At 47.8% G+C, this 16,812-nt stretch overlaps 1 protein-coding gene across 3 annotated transcripts in view; it reads right to left on the reverse strand.

Moving 5' to 3' along the window:
* The window catches only part of PBX3 (PBX homeobox 3), a 128,754-nt gene that overhangs the window by 5,143 nt on the left and 106,799 nt on the right, over nucleotides 1-16,812 (reverse strand). For 2 of the 3 annotated variants that reach the window (XM_087914635.1, XM_087914636.1), the window contains 6 exons: nucleotides 14,443-14,684; nucleotides 10,737-10,927; nucleotides 9,955-10,090; nucleotides 3,656-3,821; nucleotides 2,595-2,707; nucleotides 1,377-1,466 (listed from right to left, as the gene is read on the reverse strand). In XM_087914635.1, the coding sequence (XP_087770761.1) occupies nucleotides 1,377-1,466; nucleotides 2,595-2,707; nucleotides 3,656-3,821; nucleotides 9,955-10,090; nucleotides 10,737-10,927; nucleotides 14,443-14,684 (938 nt within the window). The remainder of the gene's footprint in view (nucleotides 1-1,376; nucleotides 1,467-2,594; nucleotides 2,708-3,655; nucleotides 3,822-9,954; nucleotides 10,091-10,736; nucleotides 10,928-14,442; nucleotides 14,685-16,812) is intronic. The other variant, XM_087914634.1, reaches the window with a different exon arrangement.

A 16,812-nucleotide genomic window follows, 5' to 3' on the forward strand; every position in this document is an offset into this window, starting at 1 on the left:
AGAAGAAGAAGAAGAAGAAGAAGAAGAAGAAGAAGAAGAAGAAGAAGAAGAAGAAGAAGAAGAAGAAGAAGAAGAAGAAGAAGAAGAAGAAGAAGAAGAAGAAGAAGAAGAAGAAGAAGAAGAAGAAGAAGAAGAAGAAGAAGAATACTTCTGGGATACTTCTTTTGGAGGAGAGAAAAATTCCTGCTTAAGTTAATGCCCCAGCAAAAATGCAGAGCCTGTTTTTGTGTGTGTCCGTGTCCGTGTGTCCGTGTGTGGAAAGAAGCTTTCTGCCTGAGAAGAAACCAAAGGGAAGGAGAAGGAGGGGAGGATTTGTCCTTGGAGAGAAGGAGGCCAGAATGAGTGTGGAGAATCCTGTACGATCTTTGGCCCAAGAGACTCCCAAAGTATTCGGAATAACAGAAGGGACCTTGGAGGTCTTCTAGTCCAACCCCTGCTCAAACAGGAAACCCTAGACCCCCATTGCAGACAAATGGTTGCCCAATCTCTTCTTGAAAACCTCCAGCAATGGAGCAACCACAAATTCTGTTCCACTGAGTGGAGAATTAGCTCAGAGTTCCTGCAACGGGAGGGAATGGGCTGTTCTCAGGGTCAGGAAATTCCTCCTTCGTTCCAGGTTGCTTCTCTCCTTGATCAGTTTCCATCCGTTGCTTCTTGTCCTGCCTTCTGAAGGGGCTTTGGAGAATAGCTTGACCCCCTCCTCTTTGGGGGAGCCCCTCAAGTATTGGAAGACTGCTATCATGTCTCCCCTACTCCTTAAAGCCACCTTAGCATTGTTCTCACCCAGACTGGCACCCCTTGTAGTCCTTCTTTTCATTAAACTAGACAGACTCAATTCCTGAAAACGTTCCTCACCTGTTTTAACTTCCAGTCCCCTAATTTTTCTTTGTTGTTCTTCTCTGAACTCTTTCTAGACTCGGTATCGGTGGTGGGATTCGAATTTTTTTTTTACTGCCGGTTCTGCGGGCGTGGCTTGGTAGGCGTGGCAGGGGAAGGATACTCCAAAATCCCCCTTCCGCCCCCACCCCACTAGCCTGCTTTCCAGCTCTCTGTTCCCCTGTGCAGGGCAACCAAAGGAGACCCAGTCAATCATCTAGGACTCAATGGGAGGCAGAGAAGAGATGGGGTTGGCGGGGCCAGTCAGGGGCAGGATTGGCCCCTTCTCCGAACAAATCAAAATTTCTGCTACCGGGTCTTCAGAACCGCTCAGAACCTGCTGCTTCTTCCGCCCCCAACCCAACACTCATAAACCACGTCTCCTGTTTTGGGCTCCAGATCTTCACAGCCACCGTCTCCGTGTCCAGAAGGAAGCGAGAGCCTGTGGGGACTCAGCCCAGCCCTGACCCAAAGGACGCCACCCCATCAACGGAACTCACATTTAAATTATGTGGACTGTACAATGAATTTCCTCCCAAACCGTCACTGTATCCTCCCGTCTGATTGATAACATGACGCAGAGTATCCACCTGCAGCAGAAAACACAAGGGGGGGGGGGGAGAGCGTGTTGACTTGCCCGCAAATGAACTTCTTGCACACGGCGAGTTAACAATGCAGAGCTATTTTTGAGGCGGGAGGACGGAAAGGGGGAAGAGGGGTGTCTTTCTCGCAGGCGTTCCTGGAGAAAGAACGACGGGGACCCACAGGACTAGCATCTTCGCTTCCCGTCTTGGTTTTCTACTAATAAACCACTCCGGCCGAACAGTTCTTGCCTAGCCAAGTTGTTGGCAAGAATGAGTTTGCACGGTGTGTTGTTTTGACACATCTGCAGCCCAGGTGAGTGTAAGTCGAAAAGGACAGGGAGGAGGAGCAGGAGCAGGAGAAGTAAAGGAGGGGAAAGAAGAAGAAGAAGATGATGATGATAGAGGAGGAGGAGGAGGAGAAGGAGGAGGGAGGAAGAAGAAGAGGAGGAGGAGGAGGAGGAAAAATAAAGGAGAAAGATGATGATGAGGAGGAGGAGGAGGAGGAGGAGGAGGAGGAGGAGGAGGAGGAGGAGGAGGAGGAGGAGGAGGAAGAAAATAGCATTTATAGGGGAAACCACTCTGCTTTGCAGAAACGAAAACCTCGCCCCAACACAACAGCAGCCGAGGGCAAAGCCCCACCAAAACCAGACCAACGACAACTTTCAGGCCCACAGCCAAACAAACCACACACACCCAACCCGAGGCCACCGGGCCAAGCCAGAGCCGAACTGCATTCACAAAGTTTGGTAAAAACTTTCAGATGGGAGGTGGGGAAGAACAACGGCGGCCGGGAAGGCGCCCAGTTGTTCACCGGGACAAAGAAACCCCCGGTGCTCCGAAAGATCCAATGTCGGCTTTGGTTGTAGGCCAAAGACCGGAGGCGAGCCGAATCGTGCCTGGAGGTGTGAACCGGCTGGAAGGCGAAATCTGTGGTTGGATTTGTTCCTGGGTTCGCTTCCCCTTCTATTGGCTCTTGTTTTGGTTCCTCCTTTTTTTAAAATCGAGCCCAAACCAGACCCTGCTACCTACGCCCTAATTTAGCGGGATGTTGGGGTGTTTGTTTGTTTTTTGGAAGGGGGGGTGTTGCGTTTTTTCTCCCCCTATTTTTTTCTGTTTTGTTTTGTTGTCTCCTACCTGTGATTGCACATTGGCTCCAACTTGAGACCCCTGGTAACTCTCCCCATTCAGATTCTGCATGTTCATGAACATGTCCCCAGAATTAGGAAGGTTAAAAGAACCGGAAGTACCTGGAAAACGAAAGAGTTAGCGGAGCTGAATCACGGTGAGGGCAGCAAAGAAGGCAGGCGGGCGGAGGGCCGGTGGCGGGATTCCCATTTGTCTTTCTTTTTTTTGTTGCTACCGGTTCTGTGGGGCGTGGCTTGGTGGGCGTGGCAGGGGAACGGTGTCCCGCGCAATCTGCATTTCCGCCCCACTTCAGGGGAAGGATCTACTGCAAAATCCCCCTTCCCTCCCCACGCCACCGACCTGCTTTCCAGCTCCGTTCTCCTGGGCAGGGCAACCAAAGGAGTCCCAGCCGATCAGCTGGGACTCGACGGGAGGCAGAGAAGAGATATGGGGTTGGCGGGGCCAGTCAGAGGTGGGATTGGCCGGTTCTCTGAACCACTCAAAATTTCCGCTACCGGTTCTCCAGAACTGGTTGAAGACCCACCTCTGGTGCAGACGGGGTGTGGCGGGGAGGGAAACGCAGAGGAAGAGGAGAGGAACCCCCCCAAAAAAACAACAACAAAAACCCTGGTTGGCTTGAAGAACCTGCTCCAGTTATCGAGGACCATTGGGAAGCTCCAGGATGCCGTGGAGAAGGGAGAAGCAGGTTGTCCCATTCTCTGGGGTTCGAACTCCCAGAGACCATGGCAAGTGGGCCAGAAACAACAACAACAACAACAAGAACAAAACTTTTGTCGTGGTTGGTTGTTTTCCCGAACGACAGCATCACCCTGACTGCAGATGGCACAGTATCCAATCTGGCCATTTTTGAAGAAGGCTTCTCGCCAATTGCTCTGCCTTTGGATGCTTCCATCTTTGAGGACAAACCCTGGCTTGACTCTAAGTGGCCTAGGGAGAAGGGTAGACTCCCTTTCCTCCCTGCCTTCCGGGTTGGTCTTTTTTCTCCCCCCCCCCGCCTCCCCTCCTCCAAATGCCACTTTAAATAAAGAAAAGAAAAGGCAGAGACTCACCAGAGTTTGGGGTGGTGGGCGAATTGGTCTGGTTGTTTTGAACTGCAGCGGCTACGGCGTGAGCTGCTGTCACGGCCGTTTTGGCAGCGTAAAGGTTGGCTTCCTCTTGAAACTTCCCGATGTTTTTCTTGTACCTGATTCTCTTGTTGCCAAACCAGTTGGATACCTGGAAGGGGAGGGAAAGCGGGAGGGAGAGAGGGAAAGGGGGGAGGAGAGAATGAGAATGAGAGAGAGAGAGAGAAGGGGAGAGGAAGGAAGGAAGGAAGGAAGGAAGGAAGGAAGGAAGGAAGGAAGGAAGGGGAAGGATAGGTGAAAGGGGAAGGAAAAGGAAAAGGAAGAGATGAAGGAGAGAGAAGGAAAGGGAAGGAAAGGAAAAAAGAAGAAAGGAAGGAGAGAGAGAGAGAAAGAAAGGAAAAGGAAGGGAAAGGAAAAAGATATAATGGAAGGAGAGAGAAGGAAAGGGAAGGGAAAGGAAAGCAAAAGAAGAGAGAAAGGAAGGGAAGGGAAAGGGAAGGAAAGGAAGGAAAGGAAAAGAAGAGAGAAAGGAAGGAGAGAGAAGGGAAGGAAAGAGAATACTGGGTTCAGTATAATTTGCTCAACATTTGAGGGCACCTGATTATATACTCCCACTGGATGACCAGATGTTTTGATGTGCCATGCCTGGGTTTAATGCCCAGCCAGCTGCTTTCCTTTTCAGATTTTTCTGAATGTTGGGCTAACGTGCATGGCAATTTTTTTAAAAAATCATCTCCCCTCCCACGCCTCCCCCTCACAAAAGGCACATAAACCACAAATCAAAATGCCCTTTGAACGCTTCAAATGCATCCACCGGAAAACAAAACCAGGTTCGTTCAGAACCAAGGAGAAGAAAGGAGCTTTCAAAGAAAGAGTTGAGAAAGGAGCACGCAACCCCATGGGAACATTCTTAGATGTCATTGGACAACGGGGTGCAATGGTTAGAATGCAGTATTGCAGGCTAACGCTGTCCACTGCCAGCGGTTCGATTCTCAGCAGCTCACGGTTGACTGACCCTTCCATCCTTCCGAGCTCGGTCAAACAAGGATCCAGATTGTGGGGGGGGGGGGGGCAAGTTGTGACTCTTGAAAACTGTTATAAACAGGGGTGGGCTACTGGGGGCTCGGGAGAGACCCTAGCTAAGACTCTGCGGGGCTCAGAGAGCCCCCAATAACCTCAGAGAGACAAGCAGCCAGGGAAAGCTCCTAATAGGCTTAATTGAACTTCTGGGCATTCAGCCAAGAGCATTTCACACCTGGTAAAAATGTTGCAAGCTAGATAAACAATCCACTCACTGCTTGTGAGGGAGAGCCATGGAGAAAATCAGATCACGTAGCCACTAGCCTCCGAGGGGATTAATTCCCAAATCACGTAACCCACCAGAAACTCCAGTAAGACTCCAAGATCCCTCTCACAGTCGCTGCTATTAATTCTGGTTTCACCCAGTCTTTTATTTCAGTATTAAACGCACAAAATAATAAAACTTTTTGGTATGTTATCTTTTTTTTTTTTTTAGGTAATTAGGGCAAAGAAGCGACGTCGAGTTGGCCACACCCACCCATCCAGTCATTAGGGCAGAGGGCCTCTTGCTAAAAAATTTGAAGCCCACCCCTGGCTACAAAGCACGGTGCAGTGTTATCTAAGTCGGCTACTGCAATCCTTGCAGGCATCTCTGAAGGCTTTCTGAGCAGGACTGGAAGAACATTTCTACATTGGAGAATACCAAGGCCCTTCTTATGAATCATCTGTCCAGCTGAAAGAGTTTGGATTGGAACTCCCTGGACCATCAAATCGCTACCGCCGGAACAAAGCCCGACCTCTGAAGCTCCCTCATTGTCTTAAGCAAGCAGGGAAAACCCTTCCTACCATCATCCTGGCCTCTGCTCTCCCCCTAAATTAATGAAAACTCTCTAAGCTTTGAAGGCAATAAGCAAAGGTGCATCCTTTGGCCCGCCCAAATTCCCAGGGCGACCGGCTGAAGTATTACATATATTGCACTTAATATTACCTTGTCAGTCAGGAAGCAATAAAGCATTAATGAAAGCCGGCAAATAATTACTACGGACAATCCAATTATGGCTTTTATTAACAGTTTCATAATTGCAGAATCTCTATACGTCAAGCGGATTGTCTGTGGATATATAAGAAATCGGGGCGTTTATGCACACCTCCGGACCAATCCAGCAATGGCCGCCACTAATAAAGCCTTGTTTAATTCACAGTAAAAAAAAAAAAATTTAATATCCCCGCAGCCTAGGGAAGGCAGATTTGCTTGACATCAGATTGTTTCCACCCTGCCAGTCCCCCTAGTTCTTAATCTTTAATATCAAGGCAATTAAAATTAATGGCCACTCATCCGTAGCTACTGTGGGCAGTGTTGTCTTTGCTATCCATTGTTTGATGGGATTACCTTGAGGTTAAACTAACAAGCAAAGTTTAATTGGAAGCAATGAAAGGCGCAGTGGATCGTACATTATGTTTAACCTGCACAACGCAACCCCAGGAATATCAAAGTCAGGGCTGGCCTCATCCCAGGTAAAAAAAAAATAAATAAATAAAAATAAACCCCAAACATCCACGACGGTTACTGGTTTTTTAATCCCGGCGTCTCCTTCTAAGCAAGCCTTTATTCCTTCAACTGAACTCAGAAGGCAGCCGACAGAGAGGAGAACGGACACCTCCCTGCTGTGTCCAAGAAGGGGAAAATAAACCACACACACAGTGTGCAATTTAGGGGACTCAACTGTCATCAAAGCCATGGATAACTCCAAACTATAGCTTGTTCTTTTGCTGAACTGCCTCGGAACACACCCAGGCGTTGGCTGAAAACAAAAGGATGGAGAGCCGCACTTTAAAATAATAATAATAATAATAATACCACCGAGTTTTCTCTTGAAAGCAAACAAATACAAATCTTTATGAATTTTGCATGCAAGGCGGCACCTACGGATGGAGCCACCAAGGAAAATGTTCGATCTAAAAATGGCCCTAAATTTCACAAGGGTAGGTCTTTTAAAAGCCCTCCGAAAAACAAAGAACGGGCCTCCCCTCTCCTTAAACGTGCTGCCTTTCTCTTGCAAAGGGCGTGCAGGCAACCCACTTCTTGCCCTTTGCAAATGTTTTCCAGGAACTTGTATCCTTTGATGACAAAGAGCCGCCATTAAGCACCGCCAAGACTTAACCGAATTGCCGTTGCGAGCGGAAGAACCGCAGATGGCCTCCTTTTTTTCCCCCCCTCTCCTTGTCTTTCCAAGAAGTATAAAGTAATTGCAAAACGTAACAGGCCTGGGCCACGGCTTGCAAGAAGTCAATAAAGAGGTCCAAATCGAATCACGCTCCTCCGTGACGGAGGCCCTGTTCAGACCCATCGGAGAAGGCATCGCTCTCGGGGAAACGGGAGTCGCAAAAGAGGTTCTTTGGGAAGAGCTCCCGGAAGCCCCACCGCCGCCACGCTGGGCCTCTTGAACCCTTTTCCCTATGAAGAGGAGCTTGTGCGGAGTGCCAAGGTTAGCAGCTGTCCTACAGCTCAAGACCCTTTGATCTCTTCTCCAGCCAGATGGAGGACAAGGCAGAAGAAAGTCAGAAAAAACAGCCTGGCCCCACAATTAGCAAAGCATGCTGGGTCTCATGTTTTCTTGGCAATGACCAAGCTTTTGTCTCCTTCAGGGATATTAGAAGTTTTATTTTTGGTGGTGGAGGGTGGAAGGGAGGATGAATAGATACATCTATGCACGGTGCTCCATTGTTCATTTAAACAAACTAGCTGCGCCTTCAAAAGCCCAAACCGACATCACTCTGCTCCCAGTCGCTGAAAGCCAATTAATTAATTGGGCTTAACTGTGTATTACATTTCAAAACAATACCCTCGCACTGATTCATCACGTTAATTGCAATGCTAAATTTTCAAAAAGGCAATAAATTATTGTTCAGTCGGGAAGATGCACAACTTTGGGGAGAAGCAGACTTGTTTGATCTTGGACGGAAAGGACGGCTACCAAAACACGCTGCCCTCCAAATATCAAAGGAAAAAAGGGAAGAGTCACCAGATAACCAGGCCTTCAACTTATATTTCCCCTTGTCTGGTTGAGAGCTTGGCAAAGTGCTCCTAATTAAACCGCCGGATCCTGACTCTGAAAAATGATAGAAACAATGGCATTGTTTGTTTGTTTTTAAAAACACAACCTTCTTGACTTGGTTTGTTTAAAGATGGTTTAAGTTTCACCAAATGTACAAGAGAGATCTTGAAATGCTGTCCAGGTTTGATGCTGTCAAAAAGTGCTAAAAACTGATCCATGGGTCTACCAAGCTACCTCCGGTTCAAAATGCATGATTTGTTAATAATACATTTTTAGAAAAAAATGACACCTGTCCTGGTTATCCTTCCACAAAATGAGATCTCTTTTTAATCGGAGTTTCACTGGATCCTTCAAGGTAACAATGTGCAATTCTTTTCCAGTCCAGGGCTGGATTTGATTGGAATGGTTGCTTTGAGATTTCCCTCTAAAAATGGCTTTAGCCAAGATTTGATCTTATGGGTGTTGAAAACCTCAAACAGAAACCCATTAGCCTCCTCCATAGACTATAAAATGTACCCGGAGGGGTTTTTTTTTCTTCCATTTTTCAACTTTTTTTGTTCTACTGAGTGGAAGCAACCAAGCTATAAAATAATTTGCTTTGCTGGTTACCTGGGCGGTCTCTACACTTGGTTGTTTTCCTGCAGACATTTCGTGACCCAGCTAGGCAACATCATCAGTGCTAGTCGGCGTGACCTGTTCCCAGTTTATTTATAGTAGCTCCGAGTTTGATCGTTTTCTTGCAGATGTTTCATTACCAAACGAGGTAACACCATCAGTGTTAGAAGGCAGTGGGATTTTGCTCCCTTGTTTATATACAGCGGCTTGCTCTGTCAGTTTTGGTGAAGGTGTCAGTAGTTCTTTGGTTAGGGTATTGTTTTCTCCTTGATTGTTTGTCTGGGGTTAATCCCCGCTTATCTGAATATTGGGTGCTGGTTGCAGGGTGAGCTCCTGGATATAAACACGGAGTAAGTTGCGCTCACTAGCACTCACGATGTTCCATAGTTGCATAATAAAATATCTGCAGGAAAACAGCCAACTTAGAGAGCACCCCCGCAGTTGAACCCTGAGCTAGAAATATTCTCTTGTATCAGGCCTATTGACTGGCTTCCAAAAATTCCTCCAAAAAACCCCCCCCAGACCAACGTCAATTCATTTTGGAGGTGTCCAATTAACAACTAATAATCTCAGTCAATGAGTAGACCTTTTCCTGACAGAGGTGCCGTACTTCCGTAGCAGATGCCAACACCAGAAAACCACAAGCCAGCGCGAATATCAACATCGGAGACAAAGAGCAGAAAAGATAAGTCTATTTTGGCTGTCAGTTCTCTGGAGGGATCTACCCGCTCACATTGCAAATAAGATTCTGATATCGGTGGAGTACTGAGATCATTCTTTGGGGGGGGCTTCTCTCCTTGTGCTGTGTTCAAATTTCCATAACCATAAGTGGAATACGGGCAAGTTGCTGGAAAATACAAGCTGTTTTTATTTTTTCTTCTTCTTCTTCTCCTGTTCGCTTTCTCTCTCTCTCTCTCTCTCTAGCCACAAAGGAACAATGCTGGACAGGGTTCAAGTAGGCCATAGAGAATTTCTTCCTTCCTAGCACATAATTAGGTGATCCACATGAGTAGGCCTCCTTTACAAAGGCCAATCATATCATATGTGAGGCTGGCTTTTAAATTCTAATTAGCCGCTCTCTGGGTAAGTTCCTCCGTCAGCCAGAAGGCCCGAGAAAGCTTCTGCGCCACGAAGATGGGAATCTAGCCCTTCTGGAGCCGCTTCGCTTGTCCAACTCCAGTGGTGGCATGCAGCTGTTTCGGACCGGTTCTAACCCCTTCAACATAAGCATTCTCTTCTGTGGGGTCTAGACTGGCGTTTCCACAGCCTTTGCCTTCAAGGTACTTCAACTGCTGGATTTAGTTGGCATGAGACTGGTCCAGAGAGGCTTAGCATCGGAGGAAAGGACCGCCCCCCCAAGGAAGCCTCTGGAGGCCACCCAGAAGCCAAGGGACCATGAAAGAAACTTCTCTGCTGCTCACCATCCTGTTGGCTAAGAGAAGAGCAAACTGCAACAAGGACCAGAACAACATAGGAAGGGCCATTTTAATTTCAGAAAATGGCAATCGTTCTCACGAGGGAACCTACCTGTTGTCAAACGTCTACACACACACACGCACACACACACACACACAGGAAGGAGTCAGGTTTTACCTGGGATACTGTGATGCTACATTTCTTGGCCAGCTCTTCTTTGGCTTCTTCGCTGGGGTAGGGGTTGCTGAGGTGCGAGTAAAAATACTCATTCAGGATTTCTGTGGCTTGTTTACTGAAGTTGCGCCTTTTTCGCCTAAGAGCAGAGCAGAGGAGGGGAGAGGGACAGGAAGGAGAAAAGAGAGGGAGGGGGAAAGAGGAGGAGAGGGAGAGAGAAAGGGGGAGAGGGATAGAGAGGGAGAGGGAGAGAAGAGAAGAGGAGAGGGAGAGGGAAGAGAAGGAAGGAAGGAAGGAAGGAAGGAAGGAAGGAAGGAAGGAAGGAAGGAAGGAAGGAAGGAAGGAAGGAAGGAAGGAAGAAGAGAAATCCCACAGGTGAGACTCAATGATAACATCTTCTGGACCAGAGTGACCTCCAAACTTGGCAACTTGTAGGTTTCAACTCTCAGAATTCCTCAGCCAGCTAATTCTAAGCAAAACTGGTTAAGTATTTACATTTAGATAATTACCGAAAAAAAACACAAAAAACAGGCCAATCTTAACAGGGAAGTTTGGGGTGGCTACTGTGGGTCTTTCCTGCTGGCTGGGAAATTTGGGGAGTCCACAAGCCTTAAAGCTGCCTCCTTTCTATCAAGAGCACCAGAAAAAGAAGAAGAAAATTGGCCTTGGAAGTGGCTCTTCGGAAAACGAAGCTGACGATGACCTTGAGCTCCTCCAACTTCGCTTGGCCTGCCAATCGCTAGCGGGGACAACCCCTTCCTGAGAGATCTAGCGGATCTACCCACCTGGCATCAAGGAACCGGGATCTCAAGATCATGACGGCTTCACAAGTGCTTTGCTTGAGCTGCATCTGGATGGAGCTGAATTTCCGGTGGATTATGCCCACCATCCTTTCGATCTCTTTGGGGGAAATGGGCCTCGTTCGGCTCTGTTCTCGCAGGAGGTTCATCACGTGGGTGGTGAATTCATTGCACGCCTGCAGAGAGAGGTGGGGAGGAGAGGAGAGAGTGAGGAGGGAGGGGTCCTTGGGGGGGGAAAAAACCCACCACAGGCTTACTCCAAGTTCAGAAAACAACCACCGCTCTCCTCCAACCATCTGCAACGCAACCCAAAGTCAACCACAGTTCGGACACTGGAAGCTCAAACCTGCAATGAACGGTTGCAGGAATGAACGGACGTCAACTCATAAAACATCCCTATGCAACCGGTTGAAGTGCATTCCAACTCTTTATCTTGAAAAGATTGTAACTAAACTACCAGAGCTTTTGCCCGTGAATATATTTGATTGGAGAACGTGAATGATGACAGCCAGCCCGGCAGCGCATTCAGTTGGAGAACCTGATTTATGACACACCCGGGGGGTGGGGAGTGGAAACAGGGTCCCAGGGGACTGCAAATGATCTAGGCCAGAGATGGCAGTGCCAGTATGAATCCTCTAATAAAAGTTTTTTGAAGTTTGGCTCGAGAATCATGATTTAATTAGGGTGCTTGCCGGAATCCTGACGCAGCGTGGCTAGTCGAGTGAAGAGAAGGACCAGGGGAAATAGGATGGCAGTCTTCCAATACTCGAGGGGCTGCCACAGAGAGGAGGAGAGGGGGGGTCAAGCTGTTTTCCAAAGCAAGGAAACTGATCAAGGAGATTCAACCTAGAAATTAGGAGAGATTTTCTGACAGTGAGAACAACCAACCCACGAAACAGAAGCTGCCTTCAGAAGTTGTGGGAGATTCATCCCTGGAGGTTTCCAAGAAGAGGCTGGACTGCCATCTGTCAGGAATGGGGTAGGGTCTCCTTGCTTGGGTGGCGGGGTTGGACTAGATGAGATGGATGAATTAGGGGACTGGAGGATGGATTAGGGGACTGGAGGATGAAACATACAACGAACGGTTGCAGGAACTGGGCCTGGCTGGTCTAGGGAAGAGAAGGACCAGGGGAGACAGGAGAGCATCTTCTAGTGTTTGAGGGGCTGCCCCAGAGAGGAGGAGGGGATCAAGCTATTCTCCAAAGCACCTGAAGGCCAGACAAGGAACAATCGATGGAAACTGAACAAGGGTTGAACCCAGAACATGCTTACTCCAGGTCGTTCCACAAACTTCTCACTTAGCAACAGAAGCGACAGGCTCAACCGTGGTCGTAAGTCGAGGATGATCTGTACGGGTGCAAATCTTGATGAGCAGTTTGCCAGCAGCCTTCCTTCCTGCAGGATTCCAAAAAGCTCGCCTCTACAACCATCCCTTCATCCGTGATTAATCTGAACAACTCATTTATGGAGTGTGCACTTAGCTCATTACTCTAAGTAAAATTCATTAAGTATTTACATTTAGATAATTAAAAAAAAAACAAACCAGGGGCAATCTTAACACAGTGGTTACCTAAAACCAAGGCTTTTTCCCTCGGAAGCAATCAAAAGGGACTTTTGAATCCCTGTGTCATCCCAGAGACAATACCCTAGAAAGATCTGGCTGGAAACTCTTCTCCCAACCAACTTCAGCCCCGCCCCGCCAAGACGAGGCTCCATATAATCACAGAATAATGGAAGGGACCTTGGAGGTCTTCTAGTCCAACCGCTGCTCAAGCAAGGGAACCTATATCATTTCAGACAAATGGTTATCCAACACCTTCTTAAGAATCTCCAGTGTTGGAGCAGTCACAACTTCTGGAGGCAAGTTTGTCCCAAAGGTTAATCCTTCTCCCTTTGAGGAAATTCCTCCTTAATTCTGGGTTGCTTCTGTCCTTGATCCGTTTTCCATCCGTTGCTTCTTGTCCTGCCTTCTGGGGCTTTGGAGAATAGGTTGACTCCCTCATCTTCTTTGGGGCAGGGTTATGGTTAGGATAAACGTCACCTCCACCCCTGCGGCGGGATTGCTCCCCGAGAATTATTCGCCACGATGCCCAGAGAAGCAAGCGGAAACGTGCAGCAGGTTTACCTAAATCTGGAGACGGCTCTGTGATGCTTTTAAGTCAGCTGGAAGTCACTATTTCCCCCGCTGCAGTTTTAGCATGATAAATTGCCTGTTGGGTCCAGCCTCTATTTTATTTTATTTTATTTTTCCTTCTTCCGTGAAAAATAATAATAATAACACCACCACCCCCTCCGTTCCTCTCCATCCCTCTGCCTTGTCCAGCAGGCTCCTAGTTTGGGGGTCCCCTTCCTTGCTGCCCCCTCCCCTCAAAAAAACCCCTCCTTTTTGAAAGAGGGCATCCGGGCGTGCAGCTCCCCAGTTATCCTGGGAGTTTCGAGATGCTTACAAATACTTTTGCCCAGAGCGGGGGAAGAAAGAAAGAAAGAAAGAAAAAAAAATGTATTTCAATGTAATTATAGAAGATAGCTTTCAATATGTCATCTCTATTATAGCAGCTGTAAATTATGAAGGGAAAGATTTTCTTCTGGCGCTGGGAAAACGACGGCAAAGCATCCTTCCCTGAAAGGGCTGGCTTTCGTTCCTTCTCTCCCTCTCTCCCTGCCGCTCCTCCCCACCGCCCCAATTCCCCCCCGCTGTTTTTGAAATGCACCCTGGTAACCGGCGACAAACGTCAAAATCAAACTCCAGGCAGGGGGTTGGGGTGGGGGCTGAAGCCACAATCAAGACAGCGCCAGGCCTTTTGCTCCTGGGTTGCAAGGGAGCCGCGGCACGCCGGAGAAGAACGGCAAGACATCTGGGCTGCCTTCCTTCTTAGGGGGGGATAGAAGTGCCGCTGACCCAGATAACGGAAGAGATCAGGTTAACGTTCCCCGGCTCTCTCACTATGTAGGTCAGGCGCGAGGCAGGATTCGTAGGGCTCAGGAAGATGGCGTTATGGCCGGTCAGTGGTTCAGACTGGATTTGGCATGGTTTTTTGTTTATTTTAAGCCTATCTTCCCAAGGACCCGGGATACCATTGTTTGATGGGGAATAACTGCGGGATGTAAGCTATTCCGAGTCACAAAGCTGCCTTTTACAATTGACTGATGGGGATTTTTGTCCAAGGACCTATTATTATTATTATTATGACTATACACACATTTTCCATAATTGTTTTAAAAAATTATTGGCTACAAGTTTTCCCTCTCTTTCATCCATCCTTCCAAGTGAGGATTAACATCAACCTTCATATATCTGAACCTGTAGAATTTACAAGTTATTTTTTTTTAAAATCAAAATGGCGTGAATTCATATAGTTTCCTACTGGGCTGCTTTCTGAAGCTTCGCAAATGTGGCAGAATGGGGTCTGGATTCCCAGGAGGAGGGGCTGAATTCCTGAAGATCAAGAGACAGCAAAGTTTAGATACTTTGGTTGGGTGAAAAAGGGCCAAGATAGGTGGGTTCTCTCTACAAGTTCTCACGAGTAAATCTTTAAGGATGCGAGTAGCGTGCTTTAGCCTGGCAAGAGTCTGTCTGTAGGCTGGGAGCTGCTAGAAGAACCTCAACATGTCATTTTTTTCCCGGTTTTTGGAGTTCAAAACAAGAGAATCACCACCAATGTAACCAGGTGGCAAAGCTTCAAGCTCTAACCTGCTCATATTTCTCCAACTCGGTGTGGTAGATCTGTCGGATCTGCGTCAATTTGGCTCGGTAATCGGAGTGTTCGATAGAATTATCTGAAGTCCCGCCCGAAGCTGCCGCCGCCGCCGCCGCTGCCGCTGACCCCCCGCCTTTCTCGGGACCGGAGACTCCCTCTGCAAGAAGCATGTTGTCCAACCTCATGAGCTGAGGGTCGGGGGGGTCTTCCTCTTGCGCCCCTCGGATGCTCAGACCTGGGGAGAAGGCAAGAAAAAGGAGAGACCCCAACGTGTTAGCGCCGCATGAAACGCCCCCACCCATATTCATCCCGCCAGTTCTTGAATCCTGCAAAACGGAAAGGGTTGCTGTTCCACAGAGAGATGCCTTCACGGGAATATCCAGGGCTGGGCTCCTGGGGGTTCGCAGGGGTTCAGAAGAGAGCCCCTAGCTAAGATTCTGTGCAGTTTGAAGAATCCCCAAATCCCACTCCTGACTGGCCCCACCCACCCCAAAACAAGACGCTGGAAAAAACACGCACTAAAATGGAAAACACATATACACATATTATCCCCCCTAGGTGAATACTGTATATTTAATACCAGCTGGATACCTGTGCTTCGCATGAAACTATGTGATTGGGCTTAGTTTTGGGAAGGAAAATAAGGGCGGGGGGATTCTACCTCGGCCTACAAGCATCCATGGGTATTCATCTGGCTCGTGTCCTCTCAGTGTGTGTGAGTGGAGGGCTGTTTGGAAACTGAAAGAGTACTTGTGGTGTGAGCAAGAAGGAGACAGCAAGGAGCCTGGGCGTGGCTTAGCTCAACTTCCACTAAAGCTTCTTGGTGCTGCTGTGAATCTCAAAGCGATACTGAAACTCCTCTCCTCTACTGGTGTTTTGCATTTGGAAGAGATTTCAGGTGGGGAGGGGGAGTAGAACTCCTTAGCATCAGAGCTTGTTGATGATAATAATAATAATAATAATAATAATAATAATAATAATAATAATAATAATAATAATATAGGAAATACTCTAAATGCTCTGATGGTCATTTCGAAAAATCCTTTCTTAGTGAGCCCCTAGAAGCCAAGAGGAACCTACGGGCCAAATTTCAAGTTTGTAGGCTTTACAGTTCTGGAGATTTTGTGATGATGCCTGCATGGTCTTTCACTTTTATATATATATATAAATGTATGTGTGTGTGTGTGTGTGTGTGTGTGTGTGTGTGTGTGTGTGTGTGTAATTGGGAAGCCCTGCTGAAGAACCTGCCAATACTGTGGAAAGGCAGGAATTCCTTGGTCCCCCTGTTTTGTTTCTATTTCAGGGAGGAAGGCGAGACCTGAACACCCAAGGAAATTAGTCCATCTTGGGTGCTAAGTAAGAAATCTCTCTTTTTTTCCCCTCTTTCTTTTTCTTTTGGGTTGTTCCAAAAGGTAAGTCCTGATCTGTGCTCCACGACTGCCTTGCCCTGCACAAATCAGGATTTCTCCAAACATATGGCTTGGTGGCAGCAACAGCTGTTTATTAGCAGGCACACACACACACACACACACACACACACACACACACCCCTCTATTCTGGCTCCTCTCTCCCCCCCAAATCCCCAGAAGAAATGAAAAAGCTTTGCCTGCCCAGGAGAAACTCCCCGAGTTATGCCTTGTCAGCAGTCCCATCTGAACGCCACAGATCAAGGCTGACAATTTGTACGTCTAATCGGGTTGAGGTGGGCGGGCTGCCAAGATGATCTCCACACCGTGCAAAACACAATGATTTGAGATTGTGATTACCAATGCAAGGAGAAGAAAAACTGCAAGACCTCTTCAGGTCGCTTAAGAGATTAACAGATGAACCGAGTTTGAAGGGGCCTTATAGATCTTCTAATCCAACCCCCCCACCCCACCCCAAAAAAAGCAAAGGAGGAAGGAGAAAAGGGAAGGAGAGAAGGAAGGGAAGGAAGGAAGTAACAACAACAGCCCACTCCCTTCTAGCACTGATGATGTTCCCTAGTTGGGTCATGAAACTACCAAGAAAACCCACCAAGGTCAGAGAGCACCACGGACCCCTCTGTTCAGCCCTGAGCTCTCCAATATCCCCTTCTGTTGAGGCTCCATCTTTAACGAACTTCCTCTCTAAACGAGGGTTGAAAATCTCCTTAAATCTTCCAAAATTCCGTCTTTACCACCAAGACAGGCATTGCACGCCCTTCCCTGACTTTGGGCCGATTCTCACTTCCTTAAACCTTGCCACGGTCAAGAGGTTGGTCTTGAATCCTGGATTCAAGGCACCAAGAAGCCACGCCTTTCCTCTCCATCCTGGCCAACCGACTTGAACCCTGTTTTAATGCCTTCATTACTTAAAACACACACTAGGATCTTATTCTGGA

This window comes from Pseudonaja textilis, chromosome 17, assembly GCF_049901715.1.
Source record: "Pseudonaja textilis isolate UNSWEBS1 chromosome 17, rPseTex1.2, whole genome shotgun sequence".
Lineage (NCBI taxonomy): Eukaryota > Metazoa > Chordata > Lepidosauria > Squamata > Elapidae > Pseudonaja > Pseudonaja textilis.